General features: G+C 43.5%; 1 protein-coding gene across 13 annotated transcripts in view; it reads left to right on the forward strand.

Annotated features, from left to right (window-relative positions):
- The window catches only part of ilkap (integrin-linked kinase-associated serine/threonine phosphatase), a 57,316-nt gene that overhangs the window by 27,667 nt on the left and 6,104 nt on the right, over positions 1 to 23,545 (forward strand). For all 13 annotated transcript variants that reach the window (XM_068041906.1, XM_068041917.1, XM_068041918.1 and 10 more), the window contains 3 exons: positions 3,309 to 3,430; positions 8,146 to 8,265; positions 22,203 to 22,284. In XM_068041906.1, the coding sequence (XP_067898007.1) occupies positions 3,309 to 3,430; positions 8,146 to 8,265; positions 22,203 to 22,284 (324 nt within the window). The remainder of the gene's footprint in view (positions 1 to 3,308; positions 3,431 to 8,145; positions 8,266 to 22,202; positions 22,285 to 23,545) is intronic.

The following is a 23,545-nucleotide window of genomic DNA, read 5'->3' on the forward strand; positions in this document are numbered from 1 at the left end:
TCCACACACTCATGTTGTCTGTTCTCTCCTTTCAGCATATTCTTTGTAAACTTTTGTCAGAGTAGTTTCTTGCAGCATTAGGGCTCTCAATGGAGAGCCCATGCCTGATTTTAGCCACTGTTTTCAGTAGTAAAACAGAGGGACAATTCTTCCCTATGTTGTTAAAAACGCATGATGCAAGTTGCATGTTTCATTATAGCTCGCAAGTGTTGGCTACATATGATTGTGCATTACTTGTCTCAGCTCAATGCTTACAGGTTCACTGGTTAGCAGTTACAGAGAGACTACAAAACTCTTGTGTATTCTGAGTGTTAAATTCCATAGTTCCAGCATCTGGTACTGACTTCAGGAGGTCATTGGAATTTGAAGCTTATCAGGAAATCACGTTACAGTGAACTATGCTGACTGTGCTGCCAGTTATCATCTGAGACGTACTGTTCCACATGTCATAACTGGGATTCCCCCACATGATGTGATGGACAAACTGTCCAAATGGTATCAAGTTGGATTTCGTAATCTCAGGTGAGAGAGAGAGATGGGGGAAGGGAAGAGAGAGCTTGTCTGAGTGGTCTGCCTCTCTTACCAATGCAGCATGTACTGAGGGTACTCCGAACTGAAAATCCATCCAGAGTTAGTGAAGCTGAGTACTGCCCTGAAAAACATTCTGAAGCAATATTTAGCCACAAGGGGGTGGGCATGAAACAGATGATTCCTCTGGGAAGCACTGTACTTCATCCGAACATAGATGAATTGTAGCTGATCAGTCTTTTACATTGCCAAAGTACCATTGGTGGTAGGAGTGCAGAGTTCCTGCAGCAGATGGAACAGTGTTAATGAAAAGGTGAACTTGTGCCTTGAAAGGCATTCAAGCCTGGTAAGTTTTGCAAAATGTGTGCCTCTAAAGGGATTAATGTGGATCCGCAGTGCACAAATAAAAACTGGGACAGCAGTCTTTCCTCATAATGTGTGAATAAGTGCATTCACCTAATGTATAGAGCATTTAAAAAAGAAACAGCATTTAATTTTACAATCGGTAGGTTCCAGAGATCTTGAATTTTAGGTCTCGGGGGGTTTTAGGCATGGACTGAACCTCTGATTTAAATGAAGAGTTAAATGTCTCTGCAGCTATCTATTTTCCAACATGTAACAAGGCTCATGATAGAAGATAGTGAATGCTTGAAGATAAGCTGGCTGGAATAGTTTAAGTGCATTGACACCTAACTGACCCATGCTGATAACTGATATCTATGGCTACGTGCAGTGAAACAGCAGCTCCTTTGTTAAGCGATTTGATTGCCGTGGGATATTTTATATTTACGTGTTTTATAGTGCATCCACTCTCTCAATGTTTGCTCTGCTGGCTGATATTTACACTGATGTTACGACCGAGGTGGTAGCAATGCACTGTCAATTCAGTCCCATCACTCCTCAGGTCGCAGCATATTATTACAGTTTTCCCACTCGACTGGAAAACTGCCAAATTAAACATTCTAGTAACCCCAGAATAAAACAGACCGAACCAGGTATCTTTAGACAGCAACAAATTTACTATTTATTAAAACTAAATCTTAAACACTAGTAAGATAAGCCGATGTCTAAAGACCTGATAACTTATTTTAACATTCATACACACATTCAAAAGTCAACGGTTAACTTTTTTTTTTTAAAAAGTGTTTTTCTTAAATTATCTGTTTCTTAAGAATAAATAAATAACTGGGTTATAAGTCTTTGTGGGTTACATTCCTGATGGGCCAGGTATTCTAGTGAAAAAAAAATCAAATGCCACTCGAAGTCTCCACGCAGATTTGATGAAACAGGCCTTCATTAGGCATTCAAAACACTTTGGCTGCAGCAGGCGTCAAACAGTTCTTTTAACAAGGAGTATAGCAGTGGGTCCACTTGGATTTTAAAACTGACAGTCTCTCAGTCGAAACTTTACTGCCAATTCCAGAAAACACAATCAGTCAAGAGGGATTCAATCTTGAAGCAAAGACTTCTTGGATTGGAAGTAAAGACAAGGAATTTTGCTACCTCCAGCAATATGAATGGTCTCTTCAAAGGGTTTTTTCCTCCTTAGGCAATTAACTTGGCTTGTTGCTCATTATAGAATTTCTACTGAGAGAAATAAGACAGCTCCTTCCTCCAGTAAGCACGCTTCGCTGGTGTCTCTCTAAACTGGTTTTAGTTGGTTTTCCCACACAGTTAAAATACACCATGTGACCTCGTCACATTCCTGCTGTTGTCTAGCTAACAAGTGCAGCTGTGGCACACTGTTCTCAGAAATCTAAAACTTCTCTCTGTCTTAAAGGTACACTGTTTTTAACAGAGTCTGAAAGGCGCACTGTTTCAAACAGGAGAAAAAAAATACAGTTTCGTGACACTGATCATCTTTCTTTGACAGACACGTCCTCGTATGAATATGGAAGTCAAGTTCGGGGGAAGCCTAGTAGTTCAATGTGCCACATCTTTTCTGAATAAAGTGTGAAAGTATTTACTGATGTTGAAGTGTCAAACCTCTTATCGCCATGTGGGATTTCCAGACAGCTCCAGTGATGTCATTGACAGGAGAGATCTCTGTGTTCTGGAGCAGCTCTATTGACTTTCATAAAAACTGTAACTTTGAAATTGCCTGATGTTTGATCCAGAGGGACCAGGCTCTGAGGACTACCAACTGGAATAGCCTGTAGATCAGGGCTTGCAGAGTAAATCCCCCTCTGTATTGTCCCAGCAAACATTCCCAGGATGAGTACAGCCTTGGTTAGGTACAGTATAAATGTCCCTCAACATCGTCCCATCAAACACTTCCAGTTCTGTTACAGCACGTGGAACCTGTACAATGAGCCACCTGGTTGTGGGCATCCGCAGCAATCCTACAAAGAAGGAAACTGATCTCTTTACGTCTGACCTGGGTGGAAATCTAAAATGATGAATATCTATGATTAAGTAGCTGCTACCGAAGTGTGAAGCTAGAATGGTAGATGGTCTACATATGGCTAACAAATGCATTGGGTTTCACATTTCCTTATATGTCCTGGTCTCAATTATTCATTTGAGAATTTTACACCAAATTGATCAAATATGAAGCAGTTGTGTAATCTCTGTGTCAAGTACATATGTCAGTGTGACCTACGTAGCTGTGTGTGTGTGTGTGTGTGTGTGTACAGGCTCAGTGTGATGTACGTGGGTCAGTATGTGTACAATCTTGGGGTGAAGTATGTGGATACGTTTTATCAAAAATAAATCAGCATTAGTTGTAAATGGATGTAATCCTATACCCACTGAAATGAAGCTTGCTTTTTCATTTTCAGGCCATTCTTTGTCGGGTCAACAAGACGAGCAAGAAAGTGACAGCCCTGCCACTGGTGAAGGAACATAATCCAACCCAGTACGACGAGAGAATGAGAATTCAGAAAGCAGGAGGTACAGTTAGGTGAGGAGTAAATTCTAAAGATGATTTCTGAAGGAATGTGAGCAAGTGTCAGATCAGACAAAATATGATCCTCAGTCAATAACAGCTGCACAAGGAAAGAAAGATGGGCAGTGCAATCTGTCTTCTCACCAAATCTGCATTGCTAGTTCAGTATGCCAGGTTATAGTGTACTCCGAGGTTTCGCATTATGTGGTGTAGTACAATCCTGAAGGTGCAGAAACCTAGATGCTCCATGCATGCGCACATGAATGATTCTCTGTTTTCTAAATCGGTGTCTCTGGATTTGGTGACAAGAGGCAACTAATAGTGTTAAATGCAGTGAAATGGTGGAATGAGTTTCCTTTAGTGTCACTGTAGGAACCAGCTGGTAAAGGTAAACTAGGATTAGGACTGAGTGTTTCGTTAAATTGTGAGAGATTTTGGGATTCAGAGTACAAACTGATCAATGTTGGAATCTTAGAACTTTGCAAACCTTTTAAACATCAGCAGTTCCTAGAAATTAGAACTATAACAGTTTACAACACAGAAAGGGGCCATTTAGCCCATAGGGTTTTTGGGAAAGCAAACTTAAATTCATCCCACTGTTCTCTCTCCCGATAGCCCTGTATCTTCCTCCTCTTCAAATGTTATCTACTCTTCCCTAAGAAGAAGCAAAGGTTCAGTTACTCAACTGTTCCCTTTGGCAAAGTATTTCATGCACTTAACAGCACGAAAAAAACTTCTCTAAAACTCTCCTCTCGTTTCTGTAGCTGCTTAAAATTGTTGACTCCTGATCACTGCCTTCCTAACCTGACAACATAATCTTTCCCATTCACCACCTGAGGTCCTCAGAATCACAGATGCCAATCTTCAGCCAAGCCATTCACTCCAAGTGATATCCAGAAACGGCCGAAGGCACTCGATACTGAAAAGGCTATTGTTCTTGATAACATTCCGGCAATAGTACTTAAGTCTTGTCCTCCAGGAGTAGCCGTGTAACTAGCCAAGCTGTTCTAGTACAGCTACGACACTAGCATCGACCCGGCAGTGTGGAAAACTGCCCAAGTATCTCCTGTCCACAAAAAGCAGGACAAATACAACCTTACCAAGTACCACCCTATCAGTCTACTCTCGATCATCAGCAAAGTGGTGGAAGGGGTCGTCAAAAGTGCTATCAAGCGGCACTTGCTCAACTATAACCTGCTCAGTCGCACTCAGTTTGGGTTTCGCCAGGGCCACTCAGCTCCTGACTTCATTACAGCCTTTGTCCAAACATGGACAAAAGAGCTGAACTCAAGGTGAAAGTGACTGCCCTTAACTTCAAGGCAGCATTTGACCGAGTGTGGCATCAAGGAGCCTGAGCAAAACTGGAGACAATGGGAATCGGGAAAACTGTCCGCTGGTTGGAGTCATACCGAGCAGAAAGGAAGATGGTTGTGCTTGTTGGAGGTCAATCATCTCAGTCCCAGGACAACACTGCAGGAGTTCCTCAGGGTAGTGTCCTAGGCCCAACCATCTTCAGTTGCTTCATCAATGATTTTCCTTCAATCATAAGGTCAGAATGGGGATGTTCGCTGCTGATTGTGCAATGTTCAGCATCATTCGCGACTCCTCAGATACTGAAGCAGCCCTTGTCCATTTGCAGCAAGACATGGACAATATCTAGGCTTGAGATGATAAGTGGCAAGCAACATTCGTGCCAGGAAATGACCATCTCAAACACTAGAGAATCTAGTTGTCTCCCCTTGATGTTCAATTGCATTACCATTGTTGAATCCCCCAATATCGACATCCTAGTGGTTACCATTGACCAGAAACTGAATTGGACAAGCCACATAAGTACTGTGCCCATAAGAGCGGGTCAGAGGCTGGGAATTCTGCGGCAAGTAAATCACCACCTGACTCCCCAAAACTTGTCCACCATCTACAAGACACAAGTCAGGAGTGTGATGGAATACTCTCCACTTGCCTGGATTGGTGCAGCGCCAGCAACACTCAAGAACTCGACACCATCCAGGACAAAGTATCCCACTTGATTAGCACCCCATCCAGCACCTTCAACATTCAGTCCCTCCACCATCGACACACAGTGGTAGCAGTGTGTACCACATACAAGATGCACTGCAGCAACTCAACAAAGCTCCTTCAACAGCACCTTCCAAACCTGCGACAGCACCTACCGCCTAGAAGGACAAGGGCGGCAAATGCATGCGAACACCACCACCTGCAAATTCCCCTCCAAGTCACACACCATCCTGACTTGGAACTAAATCGCTGCTCCTTCACTGTCACTGTCCTTCCTGACAGTAATGTGGGTGTACCTACACCCCAAGGGCTGCAGCAGTTCAAGAAGGCAGCTCACCACTACCTTCTCAAGGGCAATTAGTTATGGACAATAAATGCTGGCGTAGCTAGCAATGTGCACATCCCATGAATGAATGAATAAATAAAAAAAAAAGTTCTTAATTTTAAAAACCTCTATTTAACCTCCTCTTACGAACATCTTACTCCATGAACCTATATTCTCACTTCTTCCATCATTTGTAAAAAGTAACAAATTTATTTAATATCTCCACCACAACTTCATCCTCCACAACTAGATTTCCACCTGTACACTGACAAGACCCAGCACTACCTTTGTGCCACCTCTCTAAATCCCTCTGCCGCCTCTGTGTTGTCAGACTGTTTATTTGGTATCTATTTCCGGATGAGCCAGTTTCCTGCAGTTCCTGTCCTGAACTATAAACTTAACTACCTACATGGTGACTAACACTGGGGCTTTTGCAGTAGTTCAGGATCCAGGTCCCACCCTTGATTCGTTATTTATCCTAAAATTTACTTTTTCAATTAACCTTACATAGCAGAAAGGCTTCCAGCTCCAGTAAACTCAGTAGCAAAGCCAGTGAATCTCCCCACTGATGTACAATGGTACTTTTTTTTTTTACAGGGCCTCTCACAGAAGTAGATTCTTTATTAGGTTTAACTTTTTAGTGATAGGTTCGTCAAGCTGAGGGATATCAGTGCTGGGGGAATAGAAGACTTTGCATAGTGCAGTGTACACCCAGCATTTATTACATGCTGACAAAACAGTCTGCCATTTAAACATTCATCAACTTCTTCCACACCAGCCGCAAACACAGTTGTGTGTAGCACAAGACTAATTTTATAATAGCCAGTTACAATGATGACACACAATTTTATGGCACAGGAGCAGGCCGTTCAGCCCATCTGGCGCATCTTGGTGTTTATGCTGCACACAAGCCTCCTCCCACATTAGTTTCATCTTGCCCTATCACCATATCCTTCTATTTCTTTCTCCCTCATGTACTTGTATAGCTTCCTCTTAAGTGCTTCTAAGCTATTCATCTCAACCACTCCTTGTGGAAGTGAGTGCCACTTCATCACTCTGAGTAAAGAAGTTTGTCCTGGATTCCTTATTGGATTAGTGGTGACTATCTTACAATACAAGTCATCTTTTTATATCTCCCTCCTTCCACAGGAGCTTGAGTTTTGCTGTGTATTACCCAACTTTCCTGTCCTCTTTTCCCCCCCAGTAGGAGGAGCCAAAACTCCACCATCCCACAGCCCATTTCCTCAATCGTTAGAAAGTTCTGATTCTTTGTAACTTACTAATTTGGCATTTTAACCCAGGCAATAGTGATCCATCTCTTTACTTTGAAGCTCTGAGGCCTGGTGTATGAGGTGGATGCTGAAATCTCCAGAATATAAATGGTCTAAAACTTGCCGTTTAAGTTCAAGTTATCAGTTTCAGGAACCACTGAAGATGCCTTATCTTGTTTCTCTTGCATCTGATTGTCTAATCTGCACAGACGAAGCACACTTAAAAGTTCATGGGTTTCTGGGATAATATTTGGGTTCTCAAGTGCCTGTGGTTGCAGACTTGCTGCTCTCTGCACCTCCTCAATGGTCTATATTTGGGGGGAGGATTAAACTTGGTGCTCCAAATATGGCCTGACCAATATCTCAGCATAATCTTCAGCCTATCTGTAGCCTGACTTACAGAGCTACAGTATCCTATTTCTGTCCACATGGAGACTTTGTGGAATCCAGAAGTTGTCAATGATGAGGAGTGTTAAGGTTTCTTGAGATTTCCACCTGTGCTCAGTGTTTGTCTACCCCCCTGCAGGTATAAACATCAAGCCAGAAAGTTTTAAGGAGAGTTTCCTATCTTTAGAGTAGAAGTGGGTTGTTAACATCCTAATCATTTCGTCTTCTCATAGCTAAATGTGTCACAGCATTGATCTTCCCATGGCTCGGTTCCTGAGATGATTTGGCCCCACTTGACTTTCATCTGGGGAAGTAACCACTTTCTGCAGAAGCTAGTGCCATCAGCAAAGAGAACAATTTTGATAGCATCAACCAGGTCACTGATGAAGATAAGATAGAAGGGCTGATTCACCACTTGAGCACTCAGAATGCCAGTCAGGAAATTGTGCTCTGCAGTCCCTGATTTTCTGCCACCAGTTTAAAGCCCATGACTTAATGATGAATTTTCCATGCTGATGTCACTTCTCACCAGGATTGCTCAGTCTGGGAATCAACCCTGCAGATTGGGTGGTCTGAGTCCCTGAGAGAGGCTGCCCTAAGTACCAGGCTAAGGGACATTGCAAGCATGATAACTAACAGCTGTGACATTAAGCAGATTTCTTGTCGTGTAACTTGCTCATTTTGTGTTTATTGAGCATAGGCTGATTCATTGATTTTTGTCCGCACAGGGATGGTCGTGTGATGGGTGTGCTGGAGGTGTCGCGCTCGATTGGAGATGGACAGTACAAGCACTGTGGAGTGATATCAATACCGGACATTAGGCGCTGTCAGTTAACACGTAATGACAGGTATGGTGGAATGGTTAGTTAATGCTATAAGATGGATACTGCTGTTTAATGCTGGCATTACTCAGGGTTGTGTTAAACATTGGCCTTTCACTTCAAGGGCTTGGGTACAAATCTGGCCAGTAAAAGGTAGTGAAGGCAATTCCAGATTTTTGAGTTTTAATTCCAGGAAACTTTCTTGAGTCCACCATCTACGCAAACACCTTTTGTGCTCCCGATAAATTGGAATATGCCTTACTTGCCCAATATCCAGGTCATTTGTGTTGAGCTCTGAGATCGATAAGAAAACTCTCGTCCTTGTATTTTTGGCTTACTGATTGTTTCACGTGCCTTCATACGACTTTCCTCAACTTGAGAAGGCATTAGAATAAATGTTTCACTTGACATTTTATAGCCCAAAGCACAGTCAAGTGTATCTATTAACCATAGATGGATAAGTGAACAGAAGCAATTGCAATGTAGAATTAGAGTAGTTACAGGCTTAACTCACCTTCATCAGAAGATGGGGAATAACAGGTTGCGTAGGTTACACTGATATGAACAGGAACTGACCCAAAGTCCCTGAATATTAATTTTGCATGGCAGTTTACTATTGATTGTTTCTCTGGCTGATCTGTTTCTGACATCTTTGGGTGTGCTACTAAATTGAATAAGATAGGCTGAGAAACATTTTTTCAAAATTTGACTGGAACAAAGGAAATGCAAATATATTAAATTCAGAAAGTCAAATTACATACATGCAAAACTTGAATAGGGGCTATCTTTGAACTGAATGGCTTGACCTGCACACTTGGGTACCTGGCTAGACAAAACATTTTTTGTATCCAAACCAGCTGGGACATTTTATGAGAGTGAATCTGTTCTTGACACAAAGAAAAAAAGCCAATATCATGGTATATGGTGGCAGCCTGCACTTGTAGAGACACCCAGCGTGAAAAAGGTAGGAATATCAAGAGACACCTTGCCTTTCTGATAAGGGAGCCTTATAATGGGTCAGGGGTTAGAGATTTGATTCCCTTTCTCCCCTGAGATGTTTGGGACTGAGGGAAGATGTAATGAGTGCAATCCCTGCGATAGCCTGAATCTTTCGTAGATGAAAGGGGAGTGGGCGGGAGATGTACTTGCTGCTCTGTCATTCCAAATTTGGGATGTGGTATGCCTGGTGTGGAAACCCAGCGAAATCTGGCTGTGCCTGAAATTTCTGCTTCCCCTGTGGGTAATCCATCTGAGCAATTTCAGCCCCAAAAAATTTAACAAGGACCTGTGCAAAACATCTGCAGTGTCTCTAACGTTATGATCGGCGTACATGCAGTAGGACTGGGAAGAGCTGCAAGTGTCTGACCACGCAGTCCCAGAGTGAGAGGACAGTGTCTGACCCACTGTCCCACCCAGTGCTGAAAAGTAAATGGGCACCTGTCATTCAGCCCCTTCCCTTCACAGTATACTGTTTCCGGGACTGGGAATTTATTTTAGAGTACTCTTGGCCCCGATACTCCATGATGCCCAATGCCACCAATTCAAATTCATGTGATATAAGTTCAAGTCTATCCAGAGATGTGGCAGTTGTGACCATCGTGGGTGAGTATAGAGTTTGTAGATTACCAGTAGCAGCCTGAGTGAACACCTTGGATATAGATGGGATGGTTGAAGCTGGTTTAGAAATTGAATAATTTCTTATCGCAGTGTATCAAAGCTGCAAAACATCTGATAAGGGTTTAATCTTTCAACCCCAGACATACCAATACCTCACTGGTCTGAGATAATTTCCTTAATCTGATTTGGATTTGCACACATTTGCAATCAAACATCTTAAAACATTTTTAATGATATAAATTAATTTTTCTAAAAAATAATTGTTCATAAGCACCTGCATCAAATACAAAACGCAAATGGACATCCCAGACTCCATACATCCAAAGCAATAATTAGCACCCCATTTTGTTTGTGGGATCAATTTTGAAAGCGAAAGTACAGGCAAAGGCAACTGGGTGAAGTAAATAAAGCAATATCTTTACTGTTGGAACAATCGCACAAAGGAGCTTCGCACAAACTCAATGACAGCTGGATGCTGGTGGCCTGACATTATCACAGGTCGTTGTTACCATTTTACTGGGTTGTACCAGCCTTCCTGGTCAGACTGGCAAAATCACAGTGCCAGGTTTGCTCTAAGCGCAAGCATTGCTTCAAAGTCACATGTGAAGAGATATAAGTTATAACTGTGAATCACTGGTTGTGATTAAAATTGGGGTAAGGAGTAGAGGAAAAAGAATACTTAGCACTCAGTCATTTCTTAATGTCACTTGGAATAGACCAAATTGTCAGGGCACTGGGTCATCTGGTGGGTCATCAGGAGGAGACCAAGTAAGATCAAATGCAAAGATAGGCACTTTAGGTTACGACCCCTGGCAAACATTTCAGTCTTGGCTTTTACACTCACATGCTAGATACCACAGTGTTTGAGGATGGGGATTGCTCTCGGGGGCCCTGATAATGTCACAGAATAACAGAATTGTTACAGTGCAGAGAGAGGCCATTCGGTCCATCTGTCTGCAGCGGCTCTCCGAAAGAGTTCACTCTATTCCATTCCCCCACCTTCTCTCCATAACCCTGCACATTCTTCATTTTCATATAACAGTTTAATTCCCTTTGGAATGCTTCAATTTAACCTGCCTCCACCACACTGTCAGGCAGTGCATTCCAGACCTTAACCACTCACTGCATGCAAGCGTTTTTCCTCATGTCAATTTTGCTTCTCTTACCAAGTTGATTTTGATATCTCTATCAAATCACCCCACTGCCTCTCTTCTCCAAGGAAAACAGCCCTAACCTCTCCAATCTATTTTTATTCCTGAAGTTCCTCATCCGTGGAACTATTGTCGTGAATCTTTTCTGTACTTTCTCCAGTGCCCTCACGTCTTTCCTAAAGTGCAGCGCCCAGAACGGGATGCAGTACTCCAGCTTAGGCTGAACTAGTATCTTATACAAGTTTAACATAACTTCCTTTCTCTTGTACGCTATGCCCCTATTAATAAAGCCCAGGATACTGTATGCTTTATTAACAGCTCTTTCAACCTGTCATAGAGTTTTACAGCACAGAAACAGGCCCTTTGGCCCATTGTCTCTGTGCCAGCCATCCAGTACCCAACTATTCTAATCCCATATTCCTGCACTTGGCCCCCAGCCTTGTATGCTATGGTATATTGTATGATACAGCATTTCAAGTGCTCACCTAAATACTACTTAAATGTTGAGGGTTCCTGCCTCCACCACCTCTTCAGGCAGTGCGTTCCAGATTCCATCCACTGGGTGAAAAATGTTTTCCTCAAATCAAAGTCCTGTCACCTTTAATGACTTATGCACATATACACCCAGGTACCCCTGCTCCTGCACCCCCTTTAGAGTTCTACCCTTTATTTTATATTGTCTCTTCATGTTCTTCCTACCAAAATGAATTATTTCACATTTCTCTGCATTGAACTTCATCTGCCAGCTGTCTACCCATTCCACCAACTTGTCTGTGCTTTTGGAGCTCTACACTATCCTCCTCACAGTTCCCAATGCTTCCAAGTTTTGTATCATCTGCTGGCTTTGAAATTGTGCCCTCTACACCAAGGTCTAGGTCATTAATATATATCAGGAAAAGCAAGGGTTCCAACACTGACCCCTGGGGTACTTCAGTACAAACCGTCCTCCAGTCCAAAAAGCATCCATTAACCACTACTTTTTTTCTTGTCACTCAGCCAATTCCATATTCATGTTGCTCCCATCCCTTTTATTCCATGAGCTATAACCTTGCTCACAAGTCTGTTGTGTAGCACTGTATCAAACGCCTTTTGAAAGTCCATGTACACCACATCAACAGCATTGCACTCATCAACCATCTCTATTACCTTCTCAAAAAAACTCCAGCAAATTAGTCAAACATGATTTTCCCTCAAGAAATCCATGCTTTCTTTCCTTTAATTAAACCCTTTTTGTCTACGTGACTATTAGTTTTATCCCGAATTATTTTTTTCTAGAAGTTTCTGCACCACTGAAGTTGAACTGACTGGCCTCTAGTTGCTGGGCTTATCTTTACATGCTTTTTTTGAACAAGGGTGTAACGTTTGCAGTTCTTCAGACCTCTGACAACACCCCCGGGTCTAAGGAAGACTGAAAGATTATGGCCAGTGCCTCTGCAATTTTCACCCTCACTTCCCTCAGTATCCTTGGATGCATCTCATCCGGCCCTGCTTCTTTATCCACTTTAAGTATCGACAGCCTATCTAATACTTCCTCTTTATTAATTTTAAACCCTTCTAGTGTCTGACTTACCTCCTGTTTCACCATTGCCTGGGTTACATCTTCTTTCCTTGGTAAAGCCAGATGCAAAGTATTCATTTAATACCTCAGCTTTGCCCTCTGCCTCATGTGTAAATCCCCTTTATGGTCCCTCCCTAATCGGCCCCACTCCTCCTTTCACCACCGTTTTACTATTTATATGTCTATAGAAAACTTTGGGATTCCCTTTAATGCTAGCTGCCAGTCTCTTTTCATGTTCTGGGTTACTAGGCTAGGAGATAGATCAATAGAGAAGCAGTGGCAGACATTCAAGAGAATATTTCAGAGTACTCTGATAAGTATATTCCTACTATATTCCTCCTCGCAGATGCCAGTCTTCAGCCAATTTGATTCACTCCGCATGATATCAAGAAACGACTGAAGGCACTGGACACTGCAAAGGCTATGGTCCCTGACAATATTCCGGCAATAGTACTGAAGACTTGTGCTCCAGAACTTGCCGCGCGCCTAGCCAAGCTGTTCCAATACAGCTACATCTACCTGGCAATGTGGAAAATTGCCCAGGTATGTCCTGTACACAAAAAGCAGGACAAATCCAAACTGGCCATTTACCGCCCCATCAGTCTACTCTCGATCATCAGTAAAGTAATGGAAGGTTTTGTCGACAATGCTATCAAGCAGCACTTGCTTAGCAATAACCTGCTCAGTGATGCTCAGTTTGGGTTCGTCCAGGGCCACTCTGCTCCTGACCTTATTACAGCCTTGGTTCGAGCATGGCCAAAGAGCTGAACTGGAGGTCAATTGAGAGTGACTGCCTTTGACATCAAGGCAGCATTTGACCGAGAGGCATCAAGGAACCCTAGCAAAACTGAAGTCAGTGGGAATTGGGGGGAAAAAACTGCTGGTTGGAGTCGTACCTAGCGCAAAGGAAGATGATTATGGTTGTTGGAGGTCAATCATCTCAGCTTCAGGACATCACTGCAGGAGTTCCTCAGGATAGTGTCCTAGGCCCAACCATCTTCAGCTGCTTCATCAATGATGTTCCTTCAGTCATAAGGTCAGAAGTGGGATGTTCGCTGATGATTGCAGAATGTTCAACATCATTCGCGACTCCTCCAATACGGAAGCAGTCAGTGTAGAAATGCAGCAAGACCTGGACAATATCCAGGCTTGGGCTGATAAGTGGCAAGTAACATTCATGCCACACAAGTGCCAGGCAATGACCATCTCCAACAAGGGAGAATCTAACCATCTCCCCATGACATTCAATGGCATTCCCATTGCTGAATCCCCCATTATCAACATCCTAGGGGTTACCATTGACCAGAAACTGAACTGGAGTAGCCATATAAATACCTAGGCTAACGGGTTTAGAGGCTAGGAATCCTGATGAGAGTAACTCCCCAAAGCCTGTGCACCATCTGCAAGGCACAAGTCAACAGTGTGATGGAATATCTCCACTTGTTTGGATGAGTGCAGCTCCAACAACACTCAAGAAGCTTGACACCATCCAGGACAAAGCAGCCTGCTTGATTGGCACCTCATTCACAAACATTCACTCCCTCCACCACTGACGCACAGTGGCAGCAGTGCGTACCATCTTTAGGATGCACTGCAGCAGTGCGTCAAGGCTTCTTAGACAGCGCCTTCCAAACCCACGACCTCTGCCACCTAGAAGGCCAAGGGCAGCAGATGCATGGGAACACCTGCAAGTTCCCCTCCAAGCCGCACACCATCCTTACTTGGAGCTATATCGCGGTTCCTTCACTGTTCCTGGGTCAAAATCCTGGAACTCCCTTCCTCACAGCACTGTGGGTGTACTTATCCCACATGGACTGCAGCGTTTCAGCACCACCTTCTCGAGAGCAATTCGGGATGGGCAATAAATACTAGCCTAGCCAGCAACGCCCACATCCCATGAATGAATTTTTTAGAAAGTGTTCAATCACTCAATTCTCCTATTCCTTTGCTCACTCGCACATGGGATTGGGAGTAATCCTGAGATTACAGCTTTTAAGGTCCTCCTTCCTAGCTCCCTAAAATCTGCTTTCAGGAGTTCATCCCCCTTCCTACCTATGTCATTGGAGCCAACATGGACCACGACATCTGCCTGTTCACCCTCCCTCAGAAGAATGTCCTGTAGCCACTCTGTGACATCCTTGACTCTGGCACCAGGGAGGCAACACACCATCCTGGAGTCACATCTACGGCTGCAGAAATGCCTGTCTGTTCCACTAACTAACTAATCCCCTATCACTACTGCTCTTCCACTCTTCTTCCTCCCCGCCTGTGCAGTTGAGCCACCTGTGGTGTCACAAACTTGGCTCTGTCTGTACTCCTCTGAGGAACATCACCCTCACCAGTGTCCAAAATGGAAAACCAATTAGCGAGTGAGATCCTCTCCGGGAACTCCTGCACTACCTGCCTGGCGATCACTCATTCCCTATCTGCCTGCTTGCTCTTAACCTGCAGTGTGACCACCTCCCTAAACATGCTATCCACGTAGTTCTCTGCCTCGCCGATGCACCACAGTGACTCTGGCTGCCATTTGAGTTCCAAAACCCGAAGCTCAAGCTTGTGCAGCAGGTGACACTTCCTGCAGATGTGTTTGTCTACGACACGTGGTGCATCCATGACTTCCCATTTGCCACAAGCTGTCCATTCCAGTCGACCAAGCTGCCCTGCCATACCTTAACTTTACAGATTATTAATTATAAGTAGAATAGCTTACCAGTTACTCACCAACCAGCTCCTTCCACTGCACCGAAGTAAGAACCAAATGCTGGAGGGTTAAAATGTGTAGGGGGAAAAAAGCACCTTTTTTCCCTCCACCCTTCACCGAACTCCCCACTCACCAAACACATATCTCCACAATCTGCATGCCTTTTGCAGGCTGCACCCAGACCTCTGTATTTATACTTTTTGGAGCTGAAACTACAGCAGCCAGATTGGACTGGTTAGCTACTTAACTAATCTGCTACTCTGCAGTAGAGCTTTTTAACCCCTGCCTAAGACAGGAAGAAACTTTCTTTACTTTCTTAACTAACTTCACTTTATTTAAGGGTAAACTTCAGTTAAATGCTAACTGCAGACCAGATTTTAAGAAAGATACTGACACTGAAAATCCCCACTCACCAAACTCGTATCTCCACAATCTACGTGCAGTCTGTACTCTGTTTTGATATCCTGTTATAGTACTGAGACTTGTGTACCAGAACCAGGAACACACTTCAGCCAAACTCTTCACGTACAGCTATGACATTGGCATCTACCCAGACATGTTCAACCATAAAGAGCAGGATTGGTCTAACCTGGCCAATTACTGCCTTCTGGCCCTCCTCCCTATCATCAGTAAACTGATGGAAGTGTCATTTATAATGTCATCAAACAATGCCTACTCACTAATAACCTGGTCACTGAAGCTTAGTTTGGATGCCCGAAGAGTCGAACATATGAATTAGGAGAAGGAGTCGGCCAGTCAGCCCCTCGAGCCTGGTCTTCCATTCAATAAGATCTTGGCTGATCTGATTGTAACCTCGACTTCACATCCCTGCCTACCCCGATAACCTTTCGCTCCCTTGCTTATCAAGAATCTATCTACCTCTGCCTTAAAAATATTTAAAGATTCTGCTTCCACTGCCTTTTGAGGAAGAGAGTTCCAAAGACTCACAACCCTCTGAGAGAAAAAAATTCTCCTCATCTTTGTCTTAAATGGGCTACCCCTTATTTTTAAATAGTAACCCCTAGTTCTAGAATCTCCCACAAGGAGAAATATCGTTTCCACGTCCACCCTGTCAAGACCCCTCTTGTATGTTTCAATCAAGTCACCTCTTACTCTTCTAAACTGCAGCAGATGCAATCCTAGCCTACAACCTTTCCTCATAAGACAACCCACTCATTCCAGGTATTAGTCTAGTTAACCTTCTCTGCACTGCTTCCAACGCATTTACAGCCTTCTTTAAATAAGGAGACTGGTACTGTACACAGTACTCCAGATATGGTCTCACCAATGACCTGTATAACTAAAGCATAACCTCCCTACTTTTGTATTCACTTCCCCTTGCAATAAACGATAACATTCTATTCGCTTTCCTAATTACTTGCTGTACCTGCATACTAACCTTGAGCGATTCATGCACTAGGGCACCCAGATCCTGCTGCATCTCACAGCTCTGCAATCTCTCACCATTTAAATAATATGCTTGTTTTTTTTCTTCCTGCCAAAATGGACAATTGCACATTTTCCCACATTATACGCCATTTGCCAGATCTTTGCCCGCTCACTTAACCTATCTAGATTCCTTTGTGCCCTCCTTATGTCCTCTTCACAACTTATTTTCCTACCTATCTTTGTGTCATCAGCAAATTTAGCCGCCATACCTTTGGTCCCTTCAACCAAATCATTTATATAAATTGTAAAAAGTTGAGGCCCCAGCACTGATCCCTGCAGCACGCCACTGGTTACACCTTGCCGACCAGAAAATGACCCTTTTATGCCTACTCTCTGTTTCCTGTTAGCTAGCCAATCTTCTATCCATGCCAAAATGTTACCCCCTGTACCATGAGCTTTTATTTTCCGCAATAACCTTTGTTGTGGCACCTTATCAAATGCCTTCTGTAAATCTATGTACAGTACATCCACAGGTTCCACTTTATCCACAGCACATGTTACTTCTTCAAAGAACTCAAATAAATTGGTTAAACATGATTTCCCTTTCACAAAACCATTTAGACCTGATCGCCTACATCCAAGGGTTTTAAAGGAAATGGCTGCAGAGATAGTGGAGGCATTGGTCGAAATAGTCCAGAACTCACTGCGCTTCGGGAGGGTCCCAGCGGATTCGAAAACTGCTAATGTGACGCTCCTGTTCAAGAAGGGAGGGAGGCAAAAAGCAGGAAGCTATAGACCAGTCAGCCTAATATCGGTCGTTGGGAAAATGCTGAAGACCATTATTAAGGAAGAAATAGCAGGACATTTAGAAAAGCTTAACACAATCAAACAGAGTCAACATGGTTTTATGAAAGGGAAATCATGTTTGACAAATTTGCTAGAGTTCTTTGAGGATATAACAAACAGAGTTGATAAAGGGGTACTGGTAGATGTAGTATATTTGGATTTCCGGGAGGCATGCAATAAGGTGCTACATAAAAGATTATTGCACAAGATAGGAGCTCACAGTATTGGGGGTAATGTATTAGCATGGATTGAGGATTAGTTAACTCACAGAAGACAGAGAGTCAGGATTAATGGGTCTTTTGCAGGTTGGAAAGACGTAACTAGTGGAGTGCCACAGGATCAGTTCTAGGGCCTCAATTATTTACAATCTATATTAATGACTTGGAGGAGGGGGCAGAGTGTAATATATCCAAATTTGCTGCTGATACAAAAATAGTGGGAGGGCATATTGTGATGAGGACGTAAGGTATCTGCAAGGGGATATAGATAGGTTGTGTGAGTGGGCAAAAACTTGGCAGATGGAGTTTATTGTAGGAAAGTGTGAGGTCATGCACTTTGGTAGGAAGAATCAAAAGGCAGACTATTATTTAAATGGAGAGAGACTCCAAAAAAGTGCAGCACAGAGGGATCTGGGTGTTCTTGTGCATGAAACACAAAGTTAGCATGCAGGTGCAGCAAGTAATTAAGAAGGCAAATGGAATTTTGGCCTTTATTGCTAGGGGGTTGGAGTTTAAAAATAGGGAAGTCTTGTTACAACTGTACAGGATGTTGGTGAAGCCGCAGCTGGAGTACTGTGTACAGTTTTGGTCCCCGTATTTAAGAAAGGATATACTGGCATTGGAGGAAGTTCAAAAGAGATTCGCTAGGCTGATTCCTGGGATGAAGGGGTTGACTTATCAAGAACGGCTGAACAGGTTAGGCCTTTATTCATTAGAGGTTCGAAGAATGAGGGGTGATATTGAAATGTACAAGATTCTGAGGGGGCTTGACAGGGTAGATGTTGAGAAGATCTTTCCACTAGTGTGGGGAACCTCGAACTAGCGGACGCAGTTACAGAATAAGGGGACACTCATTTAAAACTGAGATGCAAAGGAATTTCTTCTGGCAGAGGGAACTGAATGTCTGGTATTTTCTACCCCAGAGAGTTGTGGAAGCGAGATCACTGAAAGTATTTAAAGAGGAGGTAGATAGATTTTTGAAATATTGGGGAGTTGAGGGCTATGAGGAGCTGGCACAAAAGAGGAGTTGAGGTCTGGGGCAGATCAGCCATGATCCTGTTGAATGGCGGGGCAGGCTTGAGGGGCCGAATGGCCTACTCCTGCTCCTATTTCTTATGTTCATTTTGACTCAACCTGATTACCATGAATTTTTCTAAGTGCCATGTTAAAATGTCTTTAATAGCTTCTAACATTTTCCCCACAACAGATGTTAAGTTAACTGGCCTGTAGTTTTCTGCTTTCTGTCTCCCTCCCTTTTTGAATACATTTGCTATTTTCCAATCTAATGGAACCTTCCCCAAATCTAGGAGATTTTGAAAAATTAAAACCAACGCATCAATTATCTCACTAGCCACTTCCTTTAGGACCCTAGAATGAAGTCCATCAGAATGCGGGGACTTGTCAGCCCACAGCTCCAATAATTTGCTCAGTACCACTTCCCTGGTGATTTGTAATTTTCTTGAGTTCCTCCCTCCCTTCCATTTCCTGACTTATAGCTATTTCTGGGATGTTACTTGTATCCTCTATAGTGAAGACCGATGCAAAATACCTGTTCAATTCATCTGCCATCTACTTATTTTCCCTTATTAATTCCTCAGACTCCCTCTCGATAGGACCAGTGCTCACTTTGTTAACTCTTTTTAAAATATCTATAATCACTGTGCTCCAGATGGCAACACAACCTTGATTCAGGCATTGATGCAAGAGCTGAAGGCCAGAAGAATGGTGAGAGTAGCTGCCATTGACAACAACGCATCCTTCGAAAAAGTAAAGTCAAATCCTCTGGTGACTGGAGTTATACCTGACACAAAGGAAGATGGTCTTGGTTGTTGGAGGCTATTTGTAGTTAGATTATTATTGCAGGAGTTCCTCAGTGAAATGTCCTCGGTCCAGCCTTCCTTTGCTGCTTCATTAATGGCATTTCCTCTGTTGTAAGATTAGGAGTAGGGCCATTTGCTGATGATTCCACAATGATTAGCTCTGCTTACAATTCATACAGTAACGAAGCAGCCCATGCCAACCTACAACAGGGCACAGACAGCATCCAAGCTGGGGATGATGTGGCAGGTAACATTCATGCCACCAGGGAATGATCATTTCAAACAAAAGAAAGAGCAGCCAACTCCTTCTGATTTTTGTTTTATTGTCACAACCCAGGCGGTTGGTTGGCGATTCTGCATACTGCAAGAAAGCCCTTAATTCAAAAAAAAAAGCATACATTTCCTTTTGAAACTTGTATTTCATGCATTAGAGCTGACACGCACAGAAGAGGTCCCAGTTTCAGTCCCAGCTGTTGTCCTGAATTAGCTGGTGTGAGTATCAGTAGATATCCTCAGAGTCTTTTGGGCTAAAGAAAAGAAAAAACAATAAAGCAAGGTTTCTCCCCCCGCAACCCCCCCCCCCCCCCCCCCCACACACAACCCCAGCTGTCCTGAATACTTAACTGTTTTTAAAAACTAATTCTCCTCAGGATATGGGTGACTCTGCCAAGGCCAAATTTAGTACCCGTCCCTAGTCGCCTTGTTTTTTCTACTATTAAGTGGTTTGATAGGCCACTTTCTGAGAGCATTAAGAGTCAGCTATGTATTATGGGACTGCGTTCACATGTAGATTGAATCAGGTAAGGATGGCATGTTCCCGTCCCTGAAGGGCAGTGATCTAGTTGGATTTTTACCACAGTCATTTTCCTAATAGTGTCAGCCTAGAAATGACCTAATTTATTGAATTCATTTTCACCACTTGCCTTGGGAGGAATTTGAGCTTATAGCCTCAGGGCCATAGCCGCTACACTGCCATACCCTATCAGACTACATGGAATAGGATCAAGCTTGGCTGTGATGCCCTTTACAATAACATATCCTGTCCACAGTCATCATCTAGGCCCACAAGTGAACAGTTTCACTTGAGTGAGTTACTAGAGGAGTTCTGGCATCCATGACACACTCAAGAACTGCATTTTCAAGAAGGGGAAGAAAGGAAAGTCTACCATCCACTTTAAATATTGCATCTCCTTTAATTCCCTTTGTAAACTATGGCTAGTGCTTTGTAGCATATGCAGTGAGAAATTGTGATATCAGGAGATACTTCACCATCTCTTTATTGGAGGGAGGTTGAGAAGGAGAGTGCGAATGGATGGGAGCCCTACCTTATCCTGCCTGTCTCGACCAGCCATCAGCACGGCCCTGTATTTCCTCACCTTGTTATGCTCATCGAGTTGTTTTGGGTTTCCTAATGACAGCGTATGATATATAGTGACAGGCTCGACAAATATCTGTTTCTGTTGCTCATTCAATTGAGTTTAGCATTAAAGTGTAAATATGGGACTCACTCACCTGCTTGTGAGGCAGTGCCAGATAACCATCTCACAGTGGGCTGTGGCAGGACCCTGTTGATGTTTCGGTGACTGCTGTTTCAGATTGAGCAGATTGCATATGGAGGAAATGGCTGTTCAAATTACAGAGGGGCAAGGGATGGGAGATAACTGAGGCATAGCAGCGACTCCGTACTCTGGTTACAGGATGTGGTCTATGGTCAGAGTTTGGTTTACGTTATGATTTTTCCCAATCATCAGATTCTTGAACTTAGCCGTATTGTGAGCGGATTGATGTTGAATGCATCTGATTATCTGATTCTGTTCGTTTTTAATATACAAAACATGTGTTTACCAGCCATAGAGTATGCTGCTCAACTGCAGATTATCTCTTCATAAACATTCCATAATATTGTCATGGTCTGCATCATCTGAGAGTCTGAGCAATCACCATACCCTGTAAGAAGGAATATTTGACAAAAAAATACTAAAGTGGTTCATGAACTGCATTTCTAATCAAACCAAAGAGTGCCTTGTGACTGTGAGCTTGTCTCCAAGTCTCTGTAATGGGTATAAATCACCCTAACTTCACTTTCAGAATTTGTCACTTCGCCCAAAATCCTTGATTAGATTTTGGCCCTAACTCACTCCATTATTGCCTTCTCATGCATGTTTCATTACTGGAATGATTCTAACAACGAGGTTAGAAATGGCTGTGAAATAACTGCAGGGTGTTACTCCATGCCATTTCCATTTACCCCCCTCTAAACACTTTATATACTTAAAGCAGACAGTCACTGTAGCTGAAAATTCTGTGCTTAGCTCCTTTCTTGCCAATCTCCAACTCAACTCTGAGGGATCTGCCCCTTAATGTCAGAGGAGGGGAAGCAAAAGCACAAAATTGACCTTCACTCATGTATGACAGAGTTGTCAGCACTCACTAGTGAGCATTCAAACATGAATAATGGCCACGTGACTGAGGTGCTGGAGGGGGATCCATCACCTGTGGAACTGTTCCCCCTCTGGGAAGTGGGGAAAACCAGAGAGACAGTTGAATCGAAGTATGTTTGTCCATGTTCCATGCTGTGTTTAGTCCGAGTGCAAATCATCAGTACCATTTCTGCAGCAGTGCTTCCCGCAGTGGCAATTGCGTGATGTGTTATCTCTTTTCCAGGTTCATTCTCCTTGCTTGTGATGGGTTATTTAAGGTGTTCTCCCCAGATGAAGCCATCCTCTTCGTTTCAGCAATACTCGAGGTACTGTTTGCTGGTGTCACACTGGTTTGTTCCTTATCGGTGAATTCTGTAAAGTTAACAGGGGTTTAGAAACACCATGTCACAGGTAATATGGTGGCCTTTTGTTGTATGTGCTGTGGGATGATAGTTTTGCTGTGTCAGACACTCCGTCTATCACTGGCAGGCTGCTTGCAGAACAACTTCAACAGTGCCCGAGGAGCAAGGTTTCCCAGCCTCCCTGCAACAGCCCTTTCCCAGCCACTGCTATTTCACTCCCTGAACTAGCAGCAGGTCCCTCCCCAGCCCACCAATGAAGCCCTTCCTGCTCACATTGCACTTTGCACCTGGCTTCAACTCCTCCAAACCTCACCCAGCCCCATCATTCCTCTTTGCCTGGGGACTGCTTCCTACCATGGGCAAGATTGATATAAAGAATGATCATTGAATGTACGCTGAAACCTGCCGGTTTTCTGAACATTCTGAACTGCTGAGTGATACTGGACCCAAGGACACACTGAGCCATAGTGGGTGGAATTGGTCTTTGGTAAAATTTGGTGAAATTGGGTGATCGTGAATGGGCATCCCATTGGCATCAGTGGAAAAGAAAATATGCCATGGTATAAAATGGGCTGCCTGTTGGCTATCTGCCTGTCTTACACTTTAGCCAAAGACCAATTTCAACATCATAGCGTCTGCAGATGAGCAACCACTGTTACAAAAGGGTGAGTGAAGACAGTAGCCTGGGGTTTCAGTGATTAGAACTGAGTCATACATCTTTTATTACAAACATACCAAAATGACTAGCTGCTCCGTCAAGCTGGCCGCCACTCTTGATGCCTGGACCGTCGTGAACAATGTTCCCTGTATGCTGTGCATACACGCAGCAACCTGGAAAGTTCCTGCGTTCAAGTCAGCCCCTTTAAGTTACCACACAAAATAAAATCTTAAAGGGCCCGTGCAATTAAACAAATTGCCTGCCCACTACAAAAGATTTAGAGGGTACATTTGATTGTGAATGAATACTTCCTGCCAGTGTGCTCCCCACCACCGCCCCCCCCCCCCCCCCACCACCCTGATCCCACAGCCATGTAATCTGGGAGAGGCCGAAACAATGCAGGGTCAATAAGGTGGAAAATGCTCCAGAAATTTTTTTTCTGATCCCCTCCACCAAGTGACCACATTGACTGTGTGTACATTAAATGTTAATTCACTTACCCTCTATATGATGTGATCTCTGCTTCAGCCAAGAACTATTAGTTAAGGAAGCATTCTAAGTGCTTTT

Source organism: Heterodontus francisci, chromosome 11 (assembly GCF_036365525.1).
Source record: "Heterodontus francisci isolate sHetFra1 chromosome 11, sHetFra1.hap1, whole genome shotgun sequence".
NCBI classification, from domain to species: Eukaryota; Metazoa; Chordata; class Chondrichthyes; order Heterodontiformes; family Heterodontidae; genus Heterodontus; species Heterodontus francisci.